Source organism: Lampetra fluviatilis, chromosome 25, assembly GCF_964198595.1.
Source record: "Lampetra fluviatilis chromosome 25, kcLamFluv1.1, whole genome shotgun sequence".
In the NCBI taxonomy this organism is placed as follows: domain Eukaryota; kingdom Metazoa; phylum Chordata; class Hyperoartia; order Petromyzontiformes; family Petromyzontidae; genus Lampetra; species Lampetra fluviatilis.
In genome coordinates this window covers 13052931-13079607 of record NC_136299.1, presented here as the reverse complement: position 1 = coordinate 13079607, position 26677 = coordinate 13052931, and the positions used below count along the sequence as shown (strand labels likewise).

The following is a 26677-nucleotide window of genomic DNA, read 5'->3' as shown; positions in this document are numbered from 1 at the left end:
TTGAACAAGGTAAACATTGAAAAACTGTCTTACACAGACAACATCAAAAGGTTGTGCAAAAACGTGGTTGTGTGTTTCCAATGTGTGATGTGTTGCCCGTTTAAGTTTTTCAAATTGAGGACATTTCAGAGGGCATGCCACGGGCCTGACGCGACGTGGCGGGAAGTGCAATAGCAGGTTCAAGGTGGCTTCTTCAGACGCGAATGTCAAATTAGATGGTCTACAAGATGGACATCTGATTTTGGATGGTGTTCTAACATCCAAATGTTGTGGAAATGGATAAGTGGTCAGCGCATAATGAAAATTAATTTGGTGCATATATGTTCAGAGAGCACAACAATACTGCCCCTAGCTAATTGTTGTGCCACAAGGCAGTCTACAATGCTGCCACTCATTGTTGTACCTCGGCTCCATGTAAACCCAGCGAAGTGCTCCTCGGCTCGATTTTTAAAGCTTCCACGTCCAGTGAAGCCAATGAACGTAATGAAAGCGTATCGAATAATCGAGCATCTTGTGAATAACTTGGGCAGGTTGGATGTTGAATTTTAAGCAATGAAATATGAAGTGTTCTTAGATCATTTGCTGGGTCTAAACGGAGTCTGGGAATGGGCCCCTCTGCTACCTTTCAACTTGACCGTGTGTCTTGGTATATTGTTGCTGTATGCACATTCCTTTATCATGTTTGGATGTACTCAGACGCTTTTGTGTCACTCATGTTTGCCTTGGTCATAGCCTGCCTTCCCCGCTACACAAAATGGAATGATCAAAAACAGGTACACACAATACTGGTACAGACAATAGGCCACATGGTACATTTGAAATGTGTAAATTACAAGACACAATTGACGAGATGAACTCTCCTTTAACAGCAACTATGCGTCTCTTGTTAAGACTGGGTAGTATCGGTAAGCACTGTCCAAATGCTCAATGTATCGGTGTCCTGTACTAGGAGAGGGAAACTTGCCAAGATCTTCATTTCCGTTTGTGCAGGGGTAGCAAGGGACAACTTGACTCGAAGAGGGTTGACATGAAAAATGTTATTAAACACCCAATCTTAAGGGACGCATTATAACATATGTACATATTTATCATCAGTACTGTATATGGTGTGTTGCAAATCATCCTCATCGAAGGCCAGCATCTTTATTCATTATAGCCCACACGTGTTGCTGTTGAACAAAATGTATTTTTTGTGCATGGACATTTACTTTTAGGCCATGCTGTGATATAGCATCTACCATTCAAGCTACGGCACTTACACGTGATCATGTCGTGTTATGAGTATTGCTTTCGTTGTAATATAACTTATTTACTGCATTTGTTATTGGTTGTTATCTCCCTATGCGTACAATGATATGTTTTTAAATTTGGAGCTTAACCATCTTGCAAAAAAAACACTATTCATCAACAATGTGTGCCTCCTTTCTTACGTCCGTGGAATGGCTTGAGTGTGCCTAATTTAGTTTGACAGCATAAGCGGAATTTTCTCGACTTTCTGTCATCATTTTTGCCTGACATGGACTTGAATACGCACGCCTCTAATCAAAGCGCTGTGCAGGCAGCGAGGGTTGGATCGCACAAATGTTGTGAAACTCCCTTCCCGTGGGCGACGAGGTGCCTAACGCTTGCTCGCCAGGAGAAGCCAGTATAGCAAGTGTACCGATTGCCAGCTGTTTCCATCTGTACAGGGATGTTGCCCCCTTGTGACTCGGTGTCTCCTTCCTAAATAATTCCATAACTTATAAATACAATTATTAACAATAAACGTCTGTGTGTAACTTGTTAGGAATTGGAGAAGAAGAAGAAAAAAACTGCAGAGTAATCTGACCTTTTTTTAAAATAGCAATGTTTATTCGACGAGCTGGCAAGAATTTAATCCACAAACTATCCTTTGTAAAGTCGGTGATATGAGCAAAACATTTGTTTTCCTGTGGGCAATCTCAAAATTGATGCACCCATACACTTCTGTATAAATGCACTGATGAAATATGAAAGTTGCACATTGGACATGTCTGTGTTTTTAAAAGAACAAGGAATGCACCAGTTACGTGAGATAAATGCTTCCCACAGCAGGACCTCAATCGGAAGGAGCATGGCAATGCTTCGATTAAACACCCAGTTCAAAACAATGGAGTTAAATTAGATTAATGGTATGTACGTCGAACTTATTTTGCAGCGTGTGGAGCCAACCGTGCTAATGGGAGGTGCGATTAGTCCATTACCTTCCATTTGCCAAGCATAACTCGATCACTTCTACATCAAAATACCATGAGGAAACTATACATGCAACTGCCATGTAAAGCGATTATCTTAGGATTAATAACAGAGCTTGGGATATCTGTTTGAGTAATGTATTATGCTACTGTATATTGGTGTGATGAATTAGAATTATTAGATTCCTCGAATAGCTCCGAAATAGTTTGGGGGGGGGGGGGACAAACTGTTATCGCGTGTTGCTGCATGGGAGATGATGGGCTTCCACTGGTGACGTCATCGTCAGCCGCGTCTCGCTAGGCGTGGCTTGTTGGGGGTTTCCAGCTTTCGAGAGGCACCATGTGAGAGTGGCCGCCATTTTTATGAAATCGACCAAAAAAAGGTAGTAAAATCTCCCCAGCTCTGATAATTCCGCAACGATGATAGTGCTATGAAGTGTTGCTCTTCTTGGATTTCACGGCTGTTCTCAGCTCCTCGATGTATGGATGATCTTTGCCATGGGTGACTTCCATTATCGCCAGAGCCTGTGATGAACAGTATATGCACAGGACACAATCGTTTTTAACAGCAGTTGTCAGACTCGGGCCAACTTTGTCCAACTTTGTGACATATCATGGTCAAAGGCTAGTCTACATTATAGACTGCCAGTACACTCACCCAGCTTAATAACCATTGCTACAGTCTACATTATAGACTGCTACTACACTCACCTAACTTAACCAGGCTGCAGTCTCCATTATAGATTGACACTCCGATTAGGAATCAGGCTACAATCGACAGTGGTTTTCAAAATATGTTTTTCCCTTTATTTTTGATTATTTTTCTATCTACGTGACTTTACCGAAATAATCAAAATATGTTCAATCGCTTTATGTACATTAAGGGCATGCAATTGCACATCGTTACTAAGAGTGGGTCAAGAGAATAATGTTACATCATGGGACATCCTTTGCCAGTACCAAAATATGAGAATAGGTTTTCCCCTTTTTTCTGGCAACAAAACATGTATTCTCTTTCTACGCGACTTTACCGAAATAACCAAAAAGTAATTCCTGCAGTCACGAAAGCTCCAAATCCGGTGTTAAGGTGTTTTAACATCTTAACACCTGTTTTGTTTCCAGAAAAAAAGGGGGAAACATTCCTAGAATAATGTTATTTTCACATTTCAAACTTTCTTTATAATGTAGAAAATGCATGACCAAATTTGTGCATGGTTTTTTTTACAAATATAACCACACCAAATGTAGATTATGCCGTATCACTGTAGCTGCTCTGCCTTCATACGTGCTGTTAAAAATGTCATGATACATCCCATAAAGGCCTTGGTGGGCTTGCATGAACATTCGTGTAAACTGAATCTATCTGTGGATTAGATCCACCGATTAAGGAAATGTGTGCAATAGCACACGAGTCAATTTGAGTTTTTTTGCACGAAAAATGCTATAGGGCCAATACCAAGTTTAATCCAAGCCATATATCTTTAAAACCAGCATAGTTGTAGACTTTTCAAAGTGGGCGGGCTCATTGTATCGTGTGGGTACTCCCACCATTTACAGAATGTCTGGCCAGTGTGAAAGGTCAGGCCAATTATCTGCGAGAGAGACTCTCCGAGTTATCTTTAGTGGAGACCATTTCACCAGCAGTGGTGTGAGCACGCAATTGCAGAGCTGCACCTTCACAATGTGTTTCACATTGTCGCGAATGGTGTCTGCACGTGGAAACCTCGCCTTGCTGAAGGACTTTGCTGCTGCACTTGTGTGATCCAGGTTGGCCTGAAGTTGGCCAATCTTGAGCCATAACGAGGCCACGTTCAGCGAGAGACGTGGGTACAGTTTGCTGTGGAGAGCGGTAAGAGAGTAACACAATTCCTCACGGCTAAATGAAGGTGTACATGGGCGATTTGTTAATTGTGCGACTCACGTGCAAACTCTATAAAACTCGAGCTACGCACCACTCCAGCCGACGTCATTCACCCGCCTCGCATTCCACACCGCCACCCGCCACCTTTCACTTCAAATGTTCACATTGTGCAACCCATGGAAATAGCAATACCTACAGCGGTCCTACCTTCACAGAGAAACCTAAAAGATGTTTGACAATAGTTTAATTATGACCACCCTATGTCGAAAGGCACCTGGGAAAGGCATTCTTTCTATCCAATAGCACACCAGCCTTCAAGCTCCGTGATGTACAGAGCCATCGCCACTGGGTATCATTGGTGCACCGACAAAATGTTGTTTGTCAAAGTGAAACCTGTTAAATAAGGTACTCGATATAGCATGGCAGCAGCAGTTAATATCATTCGTAAATAACCAGTCACGTGGACCTGTGATGTAACCGGTACCTGTTGGAACCATTTGCAAGTCGGACACCGCCAGCTTGCCAAACGCGTGGTCGCTCTCCTGGAGGCCAGACGACTATTGCAGCGGGCGTCTTAAGACGGCCGACGGAGTGTGTTGACCTTTTTATTGTATGTTCAAACTATTTTGTATGTATGCATGTTGAACTTCTTTCGTACCGTACGTAGCCAACCGTGCTAATGGTAGGTGCGGGGGAACGAACTAAACGCAGTTCTAAAGAAACGAATAACCCAAAGTGTAGCCCTGCTAACGTAAGCGAATTGTCCCGAGATTGAATATGGGTGTCTCCGTAGCTCACCAGTACGGCTTGATGACCTGCAGGCCGTAGTCCAGTGCCCTCTCCCACTGCTCGACGAAGAGACAGACGCCCATGGCCTGGTAGGCCATGTGGAGCAGGTACACGTTGCCCTCCGACAGGACGCTCCGCTGCTTCTCCAGGCACTGCTCACACATCTCGAGCAGCTCCGTGCCAGCTGAGGACCCGGCCCGTCAAGGTGCAAGTCCACTCACAGGGCAGGCAACAGTTGGCGCCACGGTGGCGAGGTGGTGATGTTAACTACTTCACGAGGTCGACAGGAGGTTGTGGGTTCGATCCCGACCCAGAAGCGCGTGTCTATTTAGAGTTTTCATGTTTTCCCCGTGGTCGCGTGGATTTTTCTCCATGTCCTCCGTTTGTCCCTCCACATTTAGAATCAACGTGCGTTTTGGAGTAGTTGGCTGCTATACATGTCCACATGATAAGCCACTTCCTGGGGTGAGCGGGCATTTGTTGTATCTGCGCCACGGTTGTGAATTCCCGCCCGTTGTAAATGTGTTTTATCCGACAATGTGGACACTTTAAAGTCTCGTCTTGAAACCACATCTTTGTAAGTCGGTCTATTCTATTTGGCTTCTCTGTCTCTCTTGGCCTATCCTTATTCTTACAAGGCGCCTTGAGACGTTAGGTGCCTTACAAATAAATGTTAATAATTATTACTTCATTGGGCTGTCATTTGTGGCCAGGTCGCTTCTGAAAAAGAGCGAAATAGCTCAGTGGGCCTTACCTAGTAAAATAAAAAGAAAAAAATTGGTGGAAAAATTGAATTCAGACATCACCCAGTGCACGTCTTGTTTATATTGCTTAGTCTCTTGACCGTGACTCTTACTCGGGTTGCCACTTGTCCTGGTTTTCCCAGGATCCTTCCGTTGTTGAAGTAGCGGTCTTAATAAAATGATACGTCTTCCCAGGATGAAGGTTTCGGTTTTTTTTCGCCAGAAATGTAATAATACCCCACTCAAGACGATGCATAAGAATGTAGTTCTCCCCGCTTCCGAGAATTGATGAGATCTTTTGACGATAATAGGCGTATCTTCCTTCATGCCAACAGAACAAGAATGAGTTCGCAGCATACTGGACTCTACAAACGACGGAGTAAACCCGCACAAAACGAGAATCGATTATTTAATTGAAATTACTCGTGATTTTTTTGTTGCGTTTGAGGGGCGTAAATCGTTACTCGCCAATGTTTAGTTTCTGGAGCCGTAAATCCGCTCGTAATTCGTGTGGGCGACAAAACCCTGCGATGAAACAGCTTGGAAGCACACACTTGCTTAAATGTACTCATGTCGGCAGCAGAGGGTGCTGTCTGGGTTTTGAATGACGCGCACCATGAAACCATCAGAGCCCCTGTTGGCTGAAGGCCCTATCTCAATAGCGTTGTCAGTGGCACTGCCGGTCAGATATTACCACGTGACAGTGTTGTATGACCCTCATGCCAAGTGATGTGAATGCAATAAAAATCATTGTAAGATAGCTCTATGATGTGTTCTTTTGGGTTGCACTGCGTGTTGTTCAGTGTGATGTCCGACGTTTCAGTCCAAGTATCGGGAAGCTTACTGAATTCAGTTCCCGAAGACGTTTAGCTCACGTGCCGGGACCTTCTTAAATTCACTGCCAGCCCGTGGAGTGACCGCACCGCGCGCGGTGAACTTGTCCGACGTGACGTTCCCTTGCCAACCGCGGGGGTTGGCAAAGCTGCGTATGGGGATGCTCAGGGGGCCTCAGGGGGCACGGGCAGCCTCGTCATAGCCTAACCAAGTTGCCTGTCCCGACACTAAACACAAATAAAATACACAACATAGTGTGAGATGCTGGTAATGCAAAAAAACGGTCCATCAATTTAAGAGCCACTCGTAGAGTTGCAATTATAAATTCCATTCATGAAATCCATTAAAAAGGAAGCAAATAAAAAAACAGCAAAAATTATTCTCTTTGTGTTAATGTGTCGTTTCACCGGTTGTCAGTGCTTCATTTATGACACTTGTGGCTAATGGGTTTTAATTAGCCAATACAATGCATCATCCTGCTTACCATAACGAGTGCTCATAAACCAAAGATCTGTTCAGACATTGGCAGCTGAAAGTTACGAAAAAAAACGCGAATCAATGCAGAGCGCCGTGTCTACATTGAGCCTTCGCCTGTTGTGCTGTGTGCGCCTGTTGTGCTGTGTCCGCCTGTTGTGTTACAAGGACACACACACAATGGCCATTTATATTATATTAGAAAATGTTTTTCTGGTTGGATTCCTGTCTGCCTGCGTGTCACTTGGGCTCGTGTGGCTGCTCGGTGGTGACGTCAACCCGCATCGAGCCCCGTCCGTGCGCCGTACTGACGTCATCGCGCCCCCTCCACCCCGACCACGGATTGAGTGCACGCACATGGAGCAGAGAGATAGATCAGAGAGATAGATCAGGGAGATAGGGCAGGGAGATAGAGCGGGGAGAGAGAAGGAGGGCTGGGAGAGAGTGAGAGGGCATGAAACGGAGAGGAAAGAGAGAGAGAGCCAAACGGGTAGAGGAGAGCAAAGGAAAGTGACAGGCAGTGGGAGGGAGGCTTGGGGAGAGGCGAAAGAGATTGAGATGGGAAAGGGAGAGGTGGGAATAAGGAGATTGAGGGTGAGAGGCGAGAGAGAGAGAAGCAGGGAGAGAGACGGGGGAGGGAAGTGGGAGAGATCCTGGGGAGGCAGGAGAGGAATGCAGAGGTCGAGGTAGAAGATGGACCAGAGGAAGAGAGGAACGGAGACAAAGCGATACATAGAGTACATAGAGATGCAGTGTTTCCAGTGCAGAGAAGGCAATAGAAAGGAGGAGAGATACAGGGCTGTATACAAGATTAAAACAAGTTTTGCTGGCTGGCTGGGAAGGACGGACGGACGGTCACGACCAATTGACATGCGGGTTACGAGTTTATAATTTAAAAACAAACAACCACGGAACTTCTCCATTTTTCCTGTTTGGTAATTCATCAAGAATACATAGCTACCTGCCAGAACATATGCTTCCAAATGCTGTTTGTATTTCAAGACTTTGGGCAAAATTGTGGCCAGTGCCTCTGCTCAAATACCACGCACATTTTATTCTTGATTTATGCAATGGGGTACCATTTCAGTATTCCCTAAACTTTAGCACCTGCCAAGTATTATTTCAATGTGGCCATAAATTACAGATGGCAAAGCCTTCCACAGCAATCTGCATCCTATAGGGTGGCTTGAACAACACAGAAAAATAGAAATTCCCCCCCCCAAAAAATCAAACAAAATTGTAAAATATATATCTTCTTAAAAGGTGAAAAACTGCAAGCATTCCACGAGTAATTCCACACACGTGTGGCCCCAGTAGAAGCCCGTGTGCACAGTCAGGTGTGTGTGTGTGCGGTGTTTACGGAGAGTTTTGTTTCATAAACGGAGGTTTTTTGTAATCCTTGAACCCAGTCACCCCAGAAGTTCCTGCTACAAAAATCCCTACAGATGAGAGCAGCATCGTTCTTCATTCTTATTTTCATCATTTTTGAGTGGAATGTTTTATAAATGTAAAAGTATAATTATAACTGTATAATTATCATTGTATAATAACAACTGTATAATTATAATTATATAATTATATAATTGTATAATTATAATTGTATAATTATTCGCCCATGCGACTTATGGCAGGTATCCATTGCAGAGAGACCTATAGAATCCCCTCTGGTAATTTGGCCTACTCTCCTAGCTGGCCACATGTGTTGGTAGAGGTCGGGGTATCCACACTGTCCTCCACCACTTGTCACATGCCCGTCAACCGTAGTGTACCCCTGTATATTGTATATGCACTTATTAAAAATAGATATGCATAAGAATGTACAAATATAATTAAATGTTTAACATTTTGTGGGCCACCTTCCTCATTCCTTCATGAATATGGTCCCATTCTCAATGCTCTCCTGAACTCTGACCCCTCACTGGCATTCTCATCAAACTCACTGCAAGGAAGAAGATTCGTGGTCACTGTCCAGTGCGCTCGTTCAATGCGGCTTGAGAGCAGACCTCTGTCCGTCTTACTCTGCTCTAAGTTCGTCTTGGACATTATACAACACGAATCCGTGTCTTCTAGGTCTACCTGGGGATTCGAATATGTATAGTTTATGTTTAGCCATCCAAGTGTGTACTACGACTAAGGAGATTAACTCACAACTTGAAGGGGGAAGAGTTAAATGCATAATTGGGGGGTCAAGTCAACCAATGATCCCCCCAGCAGCGACGCTGTTCAATCATGGCCACTTCACAGGCAGTCAGCAGTAGGGTGGCCACGTTTCAGCCACGTCAACCAAGATACGTCATGGGGGGGAAACATCTCACAACACCATAGGGAAGGGATAATAACGCGAACATTCATTGTCAATAGCGGTGTCTTGTGACGCAGCTGACAACAAATAGGACTTGTAATGTCCCCAGGATAACTTGCAGATTCCGCAGGACAGCTGCTTCAAAATGAAGAGTAAACTGTGCACGTGAAGTGCAGGGTGGTTCGATGCCTGAGCATCTCAAAGCGCACGGCAGCAGCTGTCCCTGCAAGCGCGCATTCGTCTGTCAGTAGGGGGCGATGCTCGCTCCGCGTATTCCCAGCTGAGCGAAGACAATTATTGTGGAGAGCCAGGACTGGCGGTGTAAAGGCGAGCGAAGCTGGGAGTTATTCCGTCACAAAGAGAGGTGGGTGCCATCCCATTGTTCCTTTGAAGGAGCGAGACGCCCTGACGTGACGACTTTCGTCGTCGTGTTTACACTACCGAGCTATTCATTTGTTACCTCCCTGCAAGTCGCTCTCGCCGCATCAGATGTGCAAGGATACTCTTGGAGCGCTTGGCTGCGCGGAATTCTCCCATCATGAACTTGGAGTATTTAATCGCCTCGCGCACGGACTCGGGGCTCGGCGGATCGCTGAGCTTGCGGATGGCCAGCTTCTCGTCGTCCTGGACGGGGGGGGGGGGCAGCAGAGCGAGGAGGAAAGCGACAGCAGAGCGAGGGTTAGCGTCGTCACCTCTGAAGTAGAAACAAAAACATCGGGACTTATGTGCGGAGGTTTAAACTCTTTCGCACGTACGTAGCCAAATGTTCTAGTCGGAGGTGCGGGGGAAGGACAACAGCATATCACAGCAGGCAGTGCTAAACACACGAGTTTTCAATCAGGATGATGTAAAGTGCTTCCTGATATTGGAAGGAAGCGCGTTCCAGACGGCCGCAGAAGCGCATCTGAACGCGCGGTGCAGTGAACGAGGCAAAGCCGCTGCCGCTGCTGCTGCAGCTGCTGCTGCAGCTGCAGCTGCTGCTATGATGATGAGCGGAGTTGACCGACTCGGGGTAAAGAAGAACATCTCCCAATACCGGATGGAAGAGGGAGAGAAGCACGCACGTATGTATTGTCTTGCGTGGTGCATTGTTACGCAACTGATAACAAAGGGGACTTTCAAAGAATACATTTGTAGTCCCCAGGAAAGCCGCACTCTGGTTAACATTCTCTTACAGGAGAGTGCTGCCAAGCTGTCGCAGGAGGGGGGATGCTGAGAAGTGTAATTCCAGTTGAGTCGCTGTGAGGTCATTCTTCTGCATTGGGGGGTGTTTGTCTATTACCAGTCGCGCTGTATGCGTTATCTTGATTTTTAGCTGTCTGTGAATTTGTAATGAGAACACTTTTACACATTTCGCAAAACAGCAGTTCCCTGTCTCCAGAGCTTCTGTGCGCGATCTTATTTTGTTCGTCAAAGATTGTTGACGTCGCTCGCTCGCAGCTGACGAGCAGCCCGGAGTGGCGACACCACCGGAGTGGCGACACCGCTGGGTGTGTGCGCGTCACTCTCGTCGCTTGGCACAGCGCGGCCTCGCAGAGCATCACAGAGGGCCGCCACGACCTCCAGGGTGCTCGTGCTGAGGGCCACTGCAGAGGGGCAAGCCCTGCAGCTGCTTGCTCACGGCACGGAAACAACGCTGCTTGCTAATCGCTGTCCAGAAAGCCAATACACTCAAGTACAGTCATTTCTTAGAACAGTGGTCCTTCACCTTTACTGCAGCCTTGCACCCATTTGCGTCTGAATCGTTAAAAAATGTCTAATGTTAATAATGAAACAAAGTAGTTGTGTTTTCGATTATTTACCTTTAAAAACCCGGCATATCTCACACGCCCAGAAAGGGCATCTCACGCCCCCAGGGGATGCATGCTGCACCGTGGGCTAAGAAGAAGGAGAGCCACTGTCTCAGAGCGTCTCACCAGGTGGTGGCTCTGGCAGTGGCAGCAGTGGCAGGTGAAGAAGTACATCTCCCGCAGACGCTCGTTGCGATCCTCCGTCGGGTACAGCAGGTCAATGTAGCTGATGGACAGCTGTAGGGACAGCCACTCACGTGACACGCTGCACAGCACAGAGGAAGCTCACGTGGGTTTGGCCATCTCTGTGGATTAGAGTGTGCCTCATGGAATGTGCATGAATCTGTTTCGACGATTTAAAGTGTTTCATCATCTTGCACAGGCAGTGATTTAGTTCTAGCCGATAGAGTCAAACACAGTTCCTGGAATGATTGCGGGATTATTATTGTGAAATTGTTATTTTGGTTATAAAACTGTTCATGGCAATAGAGGGTACAACAATATACAATTATTCCGCGTACTTTTGAATCTAGTGGTAGGGCCTTACACTGACAATCCCTCCTGCAAGCCTACCATTGTTATGGTAAATATCGAGTGAGAAAACAATTCCTGTGCTGGATGTCGGAGCTTGTAACAGTAGTCCAGCAGGAGACGTCTCTGCACTCTGACTGCGGACAGCTCAGCCCCGCAGCAGCCCACGCACCGTTGTCTGCCTCGTGGTCGCCCATCCAAGCCCTATCCAGGCTCAACCGCGCTTAGCCTACAATATCTGAGTCACAGATTAATCTTCGCTGACCATCAATAAATGTGCCAAAGTTGACAATGGCCTTCGTGTACGTTTGAGTTGACGAATGATGACAATGTCATGGCAAAACGAATCATACGACCGTGCAGTTTCACATGGCAACTCATCGGCAGTAAGTTTCAAGAGCAATCCATTCCTACAATAATCAAAAGCCAAATAAAGCGTGATCCTCATCTCTGTTGGTAATTCTGAGCCGGTGGTGAAATTCCATCTTTCCACGTGCGACAGAATGACGACTACGAGCTTGTCTCGGGAGGGCGGCACTCGTGGGGTGTTGACCCCCAAGCTCGTGAGGACGATGGGCGAAACGAACCCCCCACTTGACATTTCAGGTGCCATTCTCCCAGCTGTGAGTTGAGAGCCCGGCCACACGGCTTCCCTCACCAGAGTCTACAACAGCAACACAAATACCAACCTGGTCACGATGCAGCATCCCACGTGACCCTTGCCAAAGAGGCCACGTGTATCCCACGTCCCGACGGGCCGATATGCCGTCTGCGCGTTAAGGAAACTACCACTAGGATCGTTTGTCAGAGTCAAATACTAAATAATTGGCAAAAATAATAAGACTATTCTTTGGGTCCTTCGGTAAAGCCACGTAGATTACACACGTAATAATAATAAAATAATAATTATAGCGGGAGGGTGCATCAGCGCTCCCGCTATGTCCACATGATGACGATTGCTTGTGCTGCGATCGAAACGTCGTGATATTTTAATTTATTTTTATTCTATCTACGTGACATCATCTAAAGACTCAAAGACTATGAATTCCCGCAGTCACGAAAGCTTTAAGTCAATAATAATACTGCAATATTTTACAAATATACTAGTCATGTATTTATTTCCCAACTATTCTAGAGTAATCTGCAATAACATTATTGTAATATTTTACAACAGCAACGATCAAACTGATACATTTTACAATATCAATATTGATCGCCTCAGTATTTCAGGATGTTTGCACTCGTTTATCGGTGACCTGGTGATTATCCGTGAATGTATTTATCCAGGGTCGGCATTCGTGAGGGTCGGGAGCACAGCAGATCGACGGAGTTGTGTGGAAAACTCTTCCAGTTATCCGGAGTTTCCGTGATCACTGCCAGCGGATAAACAAGCGAATCCCCGCGTGGGACCCTGGATATTTGCTGTGTGTGTGACACGTGCTGTGTGTGAGACACGTGCTGTGTGTGAGACACGTGCTGTGTGTGAGACACGTGCTGCGTGTGAGACACTGACTGCGTGTGTGACACGTGCTGTGTGTGAGACACGTGCTGTGTGTGAGACACGTGCTGTGTGTGAGACACGTGCTGTGTGTGAGACACGGGCTGTGTGAGACACGTGCTGTGTGTGAGACACGTGCTGCGTGTGAGACACTGACTGCGTGTGTGACACGTGCTGTGTGTGTTACACGTGCTGCGTGTGAGACACGTGCTGTGTGTGTGACACGTGCTGTGTGTGTGACACGCGCTGTGTGTGTGACACGTGCTGTGTGTGTGACACGCGCTGTGTGTGTGACACGTGCTGTGTGTGTGACACGTGCTGTGTGTGAGACACGCGCTGCGTGTGAGACACGTGCTGTGTGCGTGACACGTGCTGTGTGTGTGACACGTGCTGTGTGTGAGACACGTGCTGTGTGTGAGACACTGACTGCGTGTGAGACACGTGCTGTGTGTGAGACACGTGCTGTGTGTGAGACACGTGCTGTGTGTGAGACACTGACTGCGTGTGAGACACGTGCTGTGTGGGCTGTGTGTGGTGCCAATCTGCGTGGGAAGCGTGCCCAGTTTGGGTTTTCCAAGTAAACCAAGTGGTGCATTCCTCAGGGTCATCATTTCCGAGTGCTCCCATTAGTCGCGCTTTGTTCGCTGTGAACTATTGACAGGAATTGTGGATGCACCTGCAGATTCTGGCATGCGAGAGCACAGATCACCTCAGTCTGATTACCCCCCCACCCCCCACGCCTTAAGGAACAGATTTGTCGAGGCGGGTTCGTGTGACGATGTATAGCCCGGTGAGTATTCGTGTTTTAGTGATAGGGGTTAAGGGTGCGCCACGCACCTCCGATTAGCACGGTTGGTTACGTACGGTGCGAAAGAAGTTCAACACAGTAGATACACACACAGAGTGGCAGGTTTGTTATCGAAAGGCGCGATGGAAGGTGACAAAGGTGAATGTCCCCACTCTGACAGTCCTTGCCTTGCCTGCTACTGCCCCCCTGCTGGTTGCAGGCGTGGCAGCCCGCCAGTTCGTTATTGCTCAGTTCCACTGGTAGAGCAAACAGAGGCGGTGGTCTGCTGAGTGAAGCTACCTTGCTGGCTCTGAGTGGCGTTAGTGGGACAACTCGGATCCTGCGTGGGAGCAGGGATCATGGGGGGGGGGGGGGGATGCTGACGTCTTTTCGAGAGGCGGATTTACACAAACGGAAGAGAGATGCTCGTTGTTGGGGAGAGACTTCGGGGAAAACACAACGGGGAACGTTGATGTCGACCAGTTCGGGAAGGCGGATTGAGATGAATGAGGCGAGGTGGAGGGGTGGGGCACAGCAGCCTGGCGCGAGTGTTTGTCAGATTGACGGTGACAGCGAAACGCAGCGCGCCAGAGGGCCGGAGAGGAACGTTTTCAATCGGCGCACGCTGCCGGCTATGGGGCCGTCCATAAATGACGTCACGCGATTTTGGACAATTTTTTACCCCCCCCCCCATCGTCACACGGCGTCACAAAAAGTCAGACCCCCCTCAAATATGACGTCACAAAGCTCTGCCCCCCCCCCCCCAAATAAAAAATGCTTCAAATCGCTTTAAACTATTGTCATTGTAGTGCGTATTTAATGTGCCGCTGCACTCTGATGTTGTAGGAGAAAACATTTATTAAAAAGTCTACTTAATTAAGTAGAACGTGTTTAGATTTATTTAAAGTTGCGCATTTTGATGTGACGTCACATTTCTCACCCCCCCCCCCCTCGTCACACACCGTCACAAATGTCTGACCCCCCCCCCCCCCTAGGTGCGTGACGTCATTTATGCACGGCCCCTATGATAAATCTCGGAAGCATGGACACTCCTCAATAACGATGTAACTCGATACTCATCCAGTCTGCACGACTGTGCGGGAGCGTCCTGCCAGTGAGCACCGGCGGCCTTTGCCACTCCGAGCCAAGACGGCGTCATTCTCGGCAGCGTCGCCGTCCGCACGCGCGCGCCAAGTGATGGAGGGGTTAGAGAGACAGCGCCACGCTGGGGACACGTGACTACGCCGTCTTCAACACTGGTACACGTGCACGGTCATCGTTACAGGTGGCATGCACACACACGCATGCACACACATGCACACACACATGCACACATGCACACACATGCACACACTCACACGCACGCACATGCACATGCACACACACAAATGCACACACACATGCACACATACCCACACACACACATGCACACACACACATCCACACACGCACACACACATGCACACACACACATGCACACACATGCACACATGCACACGAAGATGCCCGTGCCACCTTGTAGACCGTGGCGGCAAGTGCTGTCAGCAAGCGCCTATTGAGGCTGGCACCCCTCGCAACGCGATGGCATCGCTCCCCCAATGCTGATGTTCATGCATTGCACCAGGTAGTCATTGAAGGCCGAGACGACACCGCTCGCCACTGATGATGTTGGCCGTGAAGATAAGACGAACTGGGGTTCCCAGGTTGTTTGCGCAGTGCGAGAACTCCTGCACCTGATCCCCTTTGACAAGACGTCGTTCGCGCAGGGGCCGCACGCGAGACCCAACCACGTACCTCCTCCCCTTGCTCGATATCCCGCAGAGCTCTAACTTGGGCGGTGCTGCCTCTGAACGTCGCCACGCAGTTGTGGTCACAGCTGTGGTTGAGCAGAGCGAGGCTGTGGCGGCGGGGAGGGGGCGGGGAGAGCCAAGTGGGTTCAGAGCAAAGAGCCGCACCTCTGCAGAGTGCGATGACGACGATGAGCTGTGGGGGGACTGTGGCGTGTGTCGGCATGCCCGGGGCAGCGGGCAGGGCAAGCAACGTGGGCAGCTGCTGCTGCTGCCCGTGGTGGACATTCGATGGGAGCTGAGACAAAACGTCTCCTGCGAGGCCCCGAGTGGGGTGGCGAGGGCCTTCTGGAATGCCACTCAGGGCACAAGTCCATCAGGTGGCAGCCGTCGTCGTGCATGCAGAATCACAATCTGTACTTATACTGGAGGAATCCGATGAGCTTTAAATGCCTTTTCCACGGATGTCAATTCGTCACGGTCGGCACTGCATACGTACAATACGGGATATGGTATATACATGTCTGTAGGCACACACACACATTGGCTGTGTATGTTGAACTTCTTTTGCACCGTACGTAGTCAACCGTGCTAATCGGACGTGCGGGGATAAAAAATATTTATATAATTATATAATGATACATGTGTAAGGACTCACCCCTTGGGAAATCGATTACATTTGGCAGTTCAGGGCTGTGTTTTGGATTCATGAAGAGATTATTTTTCAAATCAAATTTTACCATCTCACCTGTATTTCTCTCTCTTGATTGTTTTAGCTCATTCGTATAGTTGCATTCACCCCATTGGCCGAACTGTAATGCTCACATATAATTTGCACAAATCTGAAAACTATTAATTCTTACACGTGTGATTTGACGTATTTGTATAATTAAGAATCAAAATGTATTCATCAATACGTTGTCACTTCATCATCGTCATCGTCAGCCAAAATCGATCCATACGCGGATGACAGCCTCCTCAAGCTGTCGCAGCCTCTCACAGTCCTGCCACGTGGTGATCCACCGAGGAAACGGAGACACGAGCTGCTTGTGCGTCGCTACATCCCGAACGAGAGCGACTGCGAAGTGAGAGAGACCGGCCCCGTCCTGCCGAGTGCCGTGAGCACGCACCTCGGGTACAGCGCGGCCCCGATGTGGTGGAGCTCTTCATCCTCCACTGTGAATCCGTTGCATTTCACCTGCTCACCAGTCACAGAGGGGACACGACACCCCACGTTGCGAGATGACAGCACTCACCAGAGTGTCTCCTAAGCGGCTCACAGCAGCCAGCCGTGCGGGAGACAAGGCACGACTGTGTCGTGTGAAACGTTTGCACGTGGGCAGTGCCGAGCCGGACCTTTCTCTGTCAGGTGCAGGCTCGCAGCCCTCGCAAGGAATTGAGTTTGCTGCCTCCATCAATGTCGAATAAATAAATAACTATCCGTGTTGTTGTATATTGATCGATGCATTGAAACAAAACGAGAAATCGGAAAACAGAGAGGATCCATATTCTTGGTTCTTTCGGTAAAGTAAAAATTCAGAGAGGATCCGTTACAGGGGAATGACAGGGATTGGCTAAATGTAAAACACAACCAGGACAAGAAGGTTCGAGAGAGGGGGCTGAGGAGTATGAAAGGCGAGAGCACGAGGAGTGGGGGCGTTGGGAGGAGGTTGCGAGCTGGAGACTAGGCACGGAGCCCGGGGTCCCTGATTGTGGCTGCGTCCAAATAAAGTGGCTCTTTCTACTCCCTCGTCGTCTGAGTCGTTACGTATTTACAATTTTGTTCTTCGGGCTGGAGTGTAGTTTTTTTGCCGAATGTTTTGAGGTTTTTTTTGCGAATTGAGATTTTGCACCACTACCAAAGCAGCATCACCAAATAATAATAATATGCATTAAAATATATGTTTAAATATACATGTACACACGCCTACATTTTTATATATATTGCACTATAGTGAAGCTCTCGTGCTTAGATTGCAAATTTACACATTCACATCTTGTAAGGTGTTCAGCTTGTGGTTGACGATACTCACAGAAAATAATAATTATTCAGAGTGATACAGCATCTTCCTACGAGCAGCATCTCCAGATGCTGTTCAGGAATCACTAATGTCAGCGGCGCGCTTCGCAGCGGCGCGCTTCGCAGCGGCGCGCTTCGCAGCGGCGCGCTTCGCAGCGGCGCGCTTCGCAGCGGCGCGCTTCGCAGCGGCGCGCTTCGCAGCGGCGCGCTTCGCAGCGGCGCGCTTCGCAGCGGCGCGCTTCGCAGCGGCGCGCTTCGCAGCGGCGCGCTTCGCAGCGGCGCGCTTCGCAGCGGCGCGCTTCGCAGCGGCGCGCTTCGCAGCGGCGCGCTTCGCAGCGGCGCGCTTCGCAGCGGCGCGCTTCGCAGCGGCGCGCTTCGCAGCGGCGCGCTTCGCAGCGGCGCGCTTCGCAGCGGCGCGCTTCGCAGCGGCGCGCTTCGCAGCGGCGCGCTTCGCAGCGGCGCGCTTCGCAGCGGCGCGCTTCGCAGCGGCGCGCTTCGCAGCGGCGCGCTTCGCAGCGGCGCGCTTCGCAGCGGCGCGCTTCGCAGCGGCGCGCTTCGCAGCGGCGCGCTTCGCAGCGGCGCGCTTCGCAGCGGCGCGCTTCGCAGCGGCGCGCTTCGCAGCGGCGCGCTTCGCAGCGGCGCGCTTCGCAGCGGCGCGCTTCGCAGCGGCGTGATGTGGGCTGCGTCAGGGGCCGCACTGAAGGCCACCGCCAGGGGCAGCCAGTGGCTCGCGGGCCTTGCAAATCAAGAACTTTGATTTACATCGATGAACACTCCACGGGGCAACGCCTGTGTTTGGTGCCTCGATGCAGAGGAGGAGAGGTGCAGACCTTGCAAAACATCGCCACCATCTCCTCGTTCCCGGGTATTTCCAGCTGTCGCGAGTAGTAGTGGTGCAGCGCCGTGATCTCCTGCCCGATGGCCTCCCTCTGCTCGTTATCCAGATCCTCGGTGTCTGCCGGGAGTGCAGTCACGCCGGAGGGTGAACATCGACCACTTGCACTCGTGTTCAATAACACTGTCACGTGGGGTGCAGGTGCAGCCCTGAAAGTGTTGGCTCACGCAACTACTAGCAGAAAAGCCTCCACTGGAAGGAGCTCTAGCGAGAGGGTGTTTGGCCTACTCTTCCACGCTGGCAAAACATATTGGAAGAGGTGGGTTACCGATGCTTTATTCCACCGCAGACAACCTGCAGCTTACACAACTGTGGCGTCCCCATTCAGACTGCTGAGTGGACAGACGGTGGAGAGATTTAAGAAATGTGTTCCATTGTTTAAACTTCAGCCCCTAAAGAATGAATCAGCAAACTATTGATCGCAGGTCCAATGTGTTAACAATTGCATCACAGCAGCAGAATTAATACTCTCCAATGACTTTTCTTTCCCCCAGAAAGCTTCATTGAGTTTCAAGACATTCTCTGTTGGGCCCTGCTTTGGGGTTTCTGGCTAATCCATCATCAATCAGCATGTTCAGCGTGGGAGGGAATGAGATGACGCGACAATAGCCACGCATCGCAATGATCAGCACGGTTGGCTACGTACAATGTGAATGAAGTATAACATACATACACTAATAACTGTCCACTCAGCACTACAAGTGGCACCGTAAGTAATTGATCATCATGGAAGTTCGCAGCAATCTCAGGACTCTGAAATTCCGTGTTCCACTTATTTACGAGGCTGCTGGCGCATGCAGCCACGTGGTGGGATGTCGGCTCCGCGGCTCGCTTACGTGACTCCATCTCCTCGACCCGCAACAACTCCTCTGAAGCGCACTTCTCTTTAGTCATCTTCTGTCACAAACACAACACGTGGCAACACTTTGCTAAGTCGTATTAAACATTCACGTTGGCATACTGAACGTGTTTATTGCATGGAATTGTGTTTAACCTTCATTACTTGTGCTGTTATTTTGTTAAAACAGTAAGAATCATTTAAATTGTACCGATTATACTGTAAATATGCGACTTTAAAAAGTATAAGGAGCATGTTTAACGCACATATTTTATCTTATCGATTAATAATTTAATAACCATACTTTTTTTACAAATGGCCAGTTAGGAACTGTGTTACACGTTCATATATCCAATACTCATTATCAGAGAAATGCAAATCAATTTAAAACAGAAAATGCAAACCCCAATTCTAGGAACATGATACCGTACAACAACCAACGTCAATTTCAAAGTCAAATGTCAATTGGGGCGGCGCTCAATGGTGTTGGCGGCCCTGGCCCAGCGGTGCAACATTCCACATTCCTCTAGTGGGGGTCACGTCGTGGCACAGAACACCCACCCTTCACTTGCCACAAAGTGGCACGACATTTATTGACCCCAAATGGAGATGTAAGTCTCAATCTTCCAGTTGTAAGCCAAGGGGTCTGCCACAGTGCACCATGTATAGGGCATGGCCGTCAAACCCTTGTCAGTGCCCTAACTTATTAGAGACCAATTCAGACCTTATTGGCCCTAATACATATCAACGTTCATCCTACGAAGTCCCATCACAAGGTAGAAACACAAACAAATAGACATGTTGTTGTGCCCGTATTGAAACGGCTGTACGCCGTATGGACCTGAAAACTCAATTTCCCTGTACGAGAATACGGGGTAAACCGTTCGGGTTGACAGGGATGCAGAGAGATGATGGGCTAAGTCGTCCCCACACACACACATACACACACACACACAGACACACATACACACACACACACATACACACACACACACATACACACACGTGTGTGTGAAATCAGAGCATGAGCGAGACGGACTTGCTTGGTGAGAATCCGGGCAACCAGCCTCACTGCCTCCCCAGGTGCCCACTGTGGGCCCATCTGCCGCAGCCCGTCGCAGTCCAGCTTGTGTGATGGCCAATCGGCTCGCTGGCACACACAGACACACACACACACACAGACACACACAGAGACACACACAGACACACACACACAGAAACACAGACACACACAGACACACACAGACACACAGACACAGACAGAGACACACATACAGAGACACACACAGACAGACACAGACACACACAGAGACACACACAGACACACACACACAGACACACACACAGACACACACAGAGACACACAGACACACACGCACGCACACAGACACACAGACAGAGACACACACAGAGACACACATACAGAAACACACACAGAGACACACATACAGACACACACACACACACAGACACACACGGTGCTGATCACGAGTCAAGTAACAGATCGCATTAAACAAACACTCAATGGCTACTGGTGTAGGCCTTGAGCGGGTTGTAGGTTTATAGATAGCTCTGTGTGGTGTTGTTTTTGGGTTTGTACCGCTTGCTGTTTGGCATTGTGCGTGAAATTGTACTGCACGCGCTGTGAGCTTCTTCGGGAACTGGAGTCCATTAAATAACTCTTCGTGCGTCAGGAGAGAGTCAGCTACAATGCCGAATAGCCACGTGGTACAAGCTGCAAACACACCGGGGGACGGTCAAGGAGGCTACGGAGCACACATTACAGGACGCAGCAATGCATTAGCAACACTTATGTAAATGGTTACAATACCTGTAATTATTTGTTACATTAATGTCGCGGATGTTAACATTTCATCTTACTATGGTGTGGTGTAGAACAGTTACTTGTTTCACTTTGGTTGGCATATAGGTATACAAATGAGCACTCTAACAGCAGTGATTTACTAAACAGAGCAGTGTGCTTAGAGAGAAACTTGTCAATCAGTGCATATTACTTGCACTGACAATTCACCTCGAACAATGGGCAATTATTAAAAACACGGGGACCCAAAACGAATAAGCGCACACAGAAGCGTGGAGAGATGCGTGCTTAGAAACCCACTTCAGAGACAGAACGATTACCATCTTGTTTACTCAACGTAAACACAAGCAGGTTACTGGCAAACTGTTCAAATAAAAGTGGACTTGGGCAGGACACTTTCCAAGCAGAGACGATAGACCAGGGTCAGGACACGCGTAGGAGGAGCAGACACAAGAGTAAACACGCGCCACGGGACATCCAGCACGGAGATGGAGCGATAAAAACAGCTCTCGTGCAGGTGCTACATGGGTTGTTGCTGCATCCCGAGGAATCACGACAGCTTGGGGAGGTCTTCGCCCAGCAGTGGATTGATCATGGATGATGATGATGATGAATAGTACGCGTCCAAAGAGTTGAATAATGAAGATCTCTGCGTCAAATTTCGATTTAAAGCTTTCGTGACTGCAGGGATTAATATTCTTGAATCGAAACGTCGTGCGAATTTTTTTTACTTTATTATTTCCCTTCTACGTGACTTTACCGAAAGAACCAAGAATATATATCCGTGTTAGTTTTGTTCTATTTTAGAGAGTGTAAACAAAATCGAGTTGTGACCAGATTTGTTTAGATCAAAACAAATCTGAAAAAGACGCCCTGTTGTCAACAGAACGTATGCTTCGTCATGAGTCTGTGCAGAACAAAACCAGCGGTAATCAGATCTCTGGCCATTACTAACATTAATCATATCATCCATGATCAACAGGGCAAATCAGGTATCTAGGTAGGAAATTGATCATAGTGCAGGCAGTTAATAACATCCGGAGGGACCTCCACAGGCCGTTTATTGAACAATGCAAGCTACGCTCTTTTGAGGTGGCAGCGTAACGCCGCAATTAGTGGCACGTGGAATTAAATGAGTCGCGTGAAAAGCGACATTGTGGATTTTAAGGGAACAACAGAGACACTCGCTCCTTTGGGATTGTTTTTGCAGCGTGTTGTGATACACAAAGCCGGAATTACCAAACTGTAGAAAACGCAGACTTTGAAAATATCCCATAAAAAATATAAATATACAGTATAGCGAACACAGCACAGACGTTTTTCTGCAGCGTTCATTCGTAATGTGAGTTCATACGCTTTTCATCACTCATTTGCACACTTTTATTTCATTTGTCAAAATGGGTAGAAAATGCTTGAATGCAAGTACCATGTTGGCTTTTCTAGTATCACCAGGGAATGCAGATGCGTCTTTGAAAATATTCTCATCCCACTGAAACAATATCAATATTTATTTCCTAAACACTAAATCATGTTCAATAGGATCCCATATGTTATATGGAGTGATCTTGCCAATACCATATGATTTGTAGCAAGTCTGATTGTTGATGAGACCCATACGTTTGACACTGGTCAAGAGTTCGTTTGCTTCAACAAATTGTGCTTGATATTGGTTTCAAGAGCCAGTAGACTTATTGATTCAACATCTTGTGGATTTGGCCAATGGTGTGTCATCATCATCCATGATCAATCCATCACTAGACAAAGGCCTACTCGAGTCATCACCGTGTCATGATCCTGTGATGCAATCATCCACGTGCAACTGCACATCTCCAGGGAGTATGTTCTGTTTCTTGGTGAGAAGGGTAATATGCAGCAATTAAAGAGTAGTTATGAAGTAACTGCAAGTGTGTGGGTATCATCATGAAAGTCTTGTGAGAGGAAGAGAGGGCATCGCAGCTGAACACCAGTGCACGTCTGAGACCATTCATCACTATTAGTATCAATGACAGTACAGCTGAAGGTTTAAATGGCATGCGATGGAGATGGTGGCTTGTAACCAGCGTCCTTCACTATTAAAATAACCCTCAACTAAGCGCAGGAGCACATGCGCTGCGCTGATGGTATTTATAGCGGCGGCTGCATTCCTGGCCATGTGAGTGAGAGCAGTGGCAGCAGCAGCTGATGCTGCTGATGTGATGTCTGGCCTGCACGACCAGTCCAAGTGACAGATCATAATTATGGCAATACCACTGCTGTGCTTCGTAATGGATTGTTATTGTATTGTTATTAAGACGACGCTTGTTTACCTAGGAAAGCCTCTCTGTATCTCAAGACTTTCTCAGGAGGGTGCTGCCAGGTTTTCTCAGTCGTGGGCGATGTGACTGCCATCCGTCATCCCAATTGACGAATATGCAAGCGATTGTTCAGCATTGTGATGCCTGGCCAATACCAGTTACAAGGTGTTTTATTTGGCTTTGTGAAGAACCGGGAGCATCCAAAGGAAACCATACAGATTAGGGGAAATGTACAAAGTCCACATGTAGTAAAGGCGCTTAAATTGGGAATCGAACTCAGGCCCTTCGTGCTGTGAGGTGCAAGTGTTGCGACTGTGGCGTGTACAATTCCATACACTATTTCATCTCATGAAGTTTAATATTTCAGGTAAAATGTAGCACGTGAAAACATGTATAGGTTGTGGTACATGAGCGTGAAACACAAGCAATGGAAAACAAAGTTACAAACACTAACAATGGGGAACAGATTTACAAGTCCTCCTTGTGGAGTTCTGTTCACCACAGTGCAAGATTGCAGTTGCGGCTGCCTGTTAGTAGTACCTGGCACTGTGCATTGCAGTAATACGCCTGCTTACACTTCCCACAGTGAGACAGCTTTTCCTTCCTGCGGGGAAAAACACCAAAACACATCACATTCATACCGACCATTCACTTTCCTGCTCACGTTCATATTTGTATACAACACTGCATGCACTCGCCCTGTTCCACAACCTGACTTGGCCTTGTGTATGCAAAACATGTAAGCCTACAAATCAAGTGTCAATGTGCAGCCCTGCAATTTCCTGTTCACGTCACTGCGTCCAGAAGGGCCCCCAACAGAGGTAGCTGTATTGAGTCCCTCTGGAGGGTAGCCGGCCTACTCTTCCCCGCCGGTCAGACGTTTTGTAATGTTTAGCTGTTCGCAGCGTCGTACACGGAAATGACATTTCACCATCACTCAGAAACCGCAGACAAGCAGTCCTCTGTGTATTAAGATGTTTCAGCTAATGAGTATCCACAGGTGTAACGTGTAGGGAGTAACCTCCACTTGACCGCACCACACCGAACCTGCCAATCGACTGCTGGGTGCGCAGAGTGTTGAGGATTTAAGACATTTTAGAGGATGGTGGTTGAACACAGCACGGTTGGGACGGAACAGTCAATGTCGGTGACCTGGAGTCCTCGACACGGGCGGAGGAATCAATAATTGTCATCCATGGGCACAGTGTCCATGATAGCAGCGATGCGAGAGCGATCAGGAGCTGATGGGCTTGGCTAACCTATAGAGTCGCAACGATTGAAGGGCGACTTCATCCGATCGCCCTCACCTGGCGACCAGCAACCCTCACCTGGCGACCAGCAACCCTCACCTGGCGAAGCAATGGTCGCAGAATCGTCCCCGTTCATCGTCGGCGACGGTGGCACTGAACGGATGAGCAACGAGCAGCAGGTCGCCCCGTGAGAAGCTGCCGCGGGCAGCACGGAGCCCTCTCCCCTTGCCGGGGCTGGGGAACCTCTCCACCGTGCCCCACGCAACCTCCTCCTCCTCCTCACCCATTTGCTGCCTCGACCACAACGGAGCCCCCAACACACACGGACGTGTCGATGTGCGCGTCGTCTTAGATGCGCAATCCGCCGGCCGAGCTGCTGCTGCGACGTGCGCGCGTGGCGGTGCTGCGAGAGAGCGCGCCGAGTCGTCGAGACGCAGCGGCGCCGCGTGTGCCTCTCGCTGACGAGCGAGGCCGCTGCGGTAACACGAGACCCCCCCCACACCCCCCCACTCTGTGCTCGCAGGAACAGGCACCTCGGTCCAGCCTGCATCGGGATCTTTACAACTCCAGAATCCTCCAGAATGAACGCAGCCTGCCTCTCAGACATTATCACTGTAATGGCAAAAGTCGCGAAATGTCTCTGCTGGATTCGTTGAAGTTGGATCAATGTTGCGTTGTACTGGATTGTACTAACTCTTTTAAAGGTCTGGAGTCGACAGATTAATGTAATTTTGCCTATGACTCTTCTATATATAGCGGAGCTTCATCAGCCATGGCCAATCCACTGCTGGATGAAGGCCTCTCCAAGCCCCTCCGCCTCCCTGCTGATGACAGAGACTCGCGGTGATGGGCAGCAGCACGCTACTCGCGCGTCAGTCTGAGTGGCTGTGGCAGTCTGAGTGGCTGTGGCAGTCTGAGTGGCTGTGGCAGTCTGAGTGGCTGTGGCAGTCTGAGTGGCTGTGTCAGTCTGAGTGGCTGTGGCAGTCTGAGTGGCTGTGGCAGTCTGAGTGGCTGTGGCAGTCTGAGTGGCTGTGTCAGTCTGAGTGGCTGTGTCAGTCTGAGTGGCTGTGTCAGTCTGAGTGGCTGTGGCAGTCTGAGTGGCTGTGGCAGTCTGAGTGGCTGTGTCAGTCTGAGTGGCTGTGTCAGTCTGAGTGGCTGTGTCAGTCTGAGTGGCTGGGGCAGTCTGAGTGGCGCCGTGAGTCGTGTCCGTGCGCGTAGGTGAATGTCGGTCGCGAGTCCAGCAGCCCTCGGGCACCTGGAGAACCTGGCGGTGAACCCGGCGGTGAACCTGGGTGGTGAACCTGGGTGGTGAACCTGGGGGGTGAACCTGGGTGGTGAACCTGTGTAGTGAACTTGTGTGTCTACAAGGCAAGGGCCACTTCGTTCTCCATGAAGTGGCACGACTACCCTTGCCCACTGTGGCACACTTGTACAATTGTGCGGCGTTTCAACCACGGTGCCTTGACACATGTTGTGCGTGGACCCGCACCAAGGAATGATGTTTTACTGCCTTTAAATAACAAAATACTGTTGGAAGGATACGCCTGGCTAACACAGGAATATATATATGTAGGAAATAAAGTTGTTCACAAGAGCAAAATGGAGTGTATTTTGATAATGAAAAGTAATGTTGATTTCCGCCGACAATGCCCTCGAGAGGGGCTCTCTCAGCTCGTCGCGTGGAGATCTCAGCTATTGCGGAGCTGCGTCTTCACCTTCTGTCTTGGAGTAGACACGTTTTTTTCACTGACTTTAGATGTTGGTTGGCAGGCCGCTGTGGTCGAATTAAATGGAATGAAATAAATATATATTTACATTGTCATGCTGCCAAAAAGGCCATTTGATTGGTGGCTTGTCGGAGACCCGGTGCAACATTGCGTGTTCATTAAAGACATTATGTACAACGTGGAATTAAAGGCAACAAATTGTAGGGCCTGCACTTGCCAAAA

General features: G+C 48.6%; 1 protein-coding gene across 1 annotated transcript; it reads right to left on the bottom strand.

Annotated features, from left to right (window-relative positions):
• Positions 1-1784: 1784 nt before the first annotated feature.
• SMYD2 (SET and MYND domain containing 2) lies at positions 1785-25211 on the bottom strand. The gene is made up of 12 exons (XM_078868323.1): positions 24828-25211; positions 24019-24082; positions 20402-20512; positions 19361-19421; positions 18460-18584; positions 16740-16807; positions 15617-15719; positions 11133-11243; positions 9720-9840; positions 4873-5047; positions 3942-4050; positions 1785-2738 (listed from the first exon to the last, which is right to left on the bottom strand). Exons 1-12 carry the CDS (start codon positions 25013-25015, stop codon positions 2643-2645), a joined length of 1332 nt encoding a protein of 443 aa, XP_078724449.1. The 5' UTR covers positions 25016-25211; the 3' UTR covers positions 1785-2642.
• Between the last annotated feature and the right edge of the window lie 1466 nt (positions 25212-26677).

What these genes read in the sequence shown, in the direction of transcription:
- SMYD2 (XM_078868323.1), bottom strand. Translation starts at nt 25,015, where the DNA reads ATGGGTGAGGAGGAGGAGGAGGTTGCGTGGGGCACGGTGGAGAGGTTC. An exon ending in ACTGCAATGCACAGTGCCAG is followed by an intron (nt 20,513 to 24,018) that starts GTACTACTAACA and finishes TGTGTGTGCCAG; the next exon opens with CGAGCCGATTGGCCATCACA. An exon ending in ATATCGAGCAAGGGGAGGAG is followed by an intron (nt 11,244 to 15,616) that starts GTACGTGGTTGG and finishes CTGTCCCTACAG; the next exon opens with CTGTCCATCAGCTACATTGA.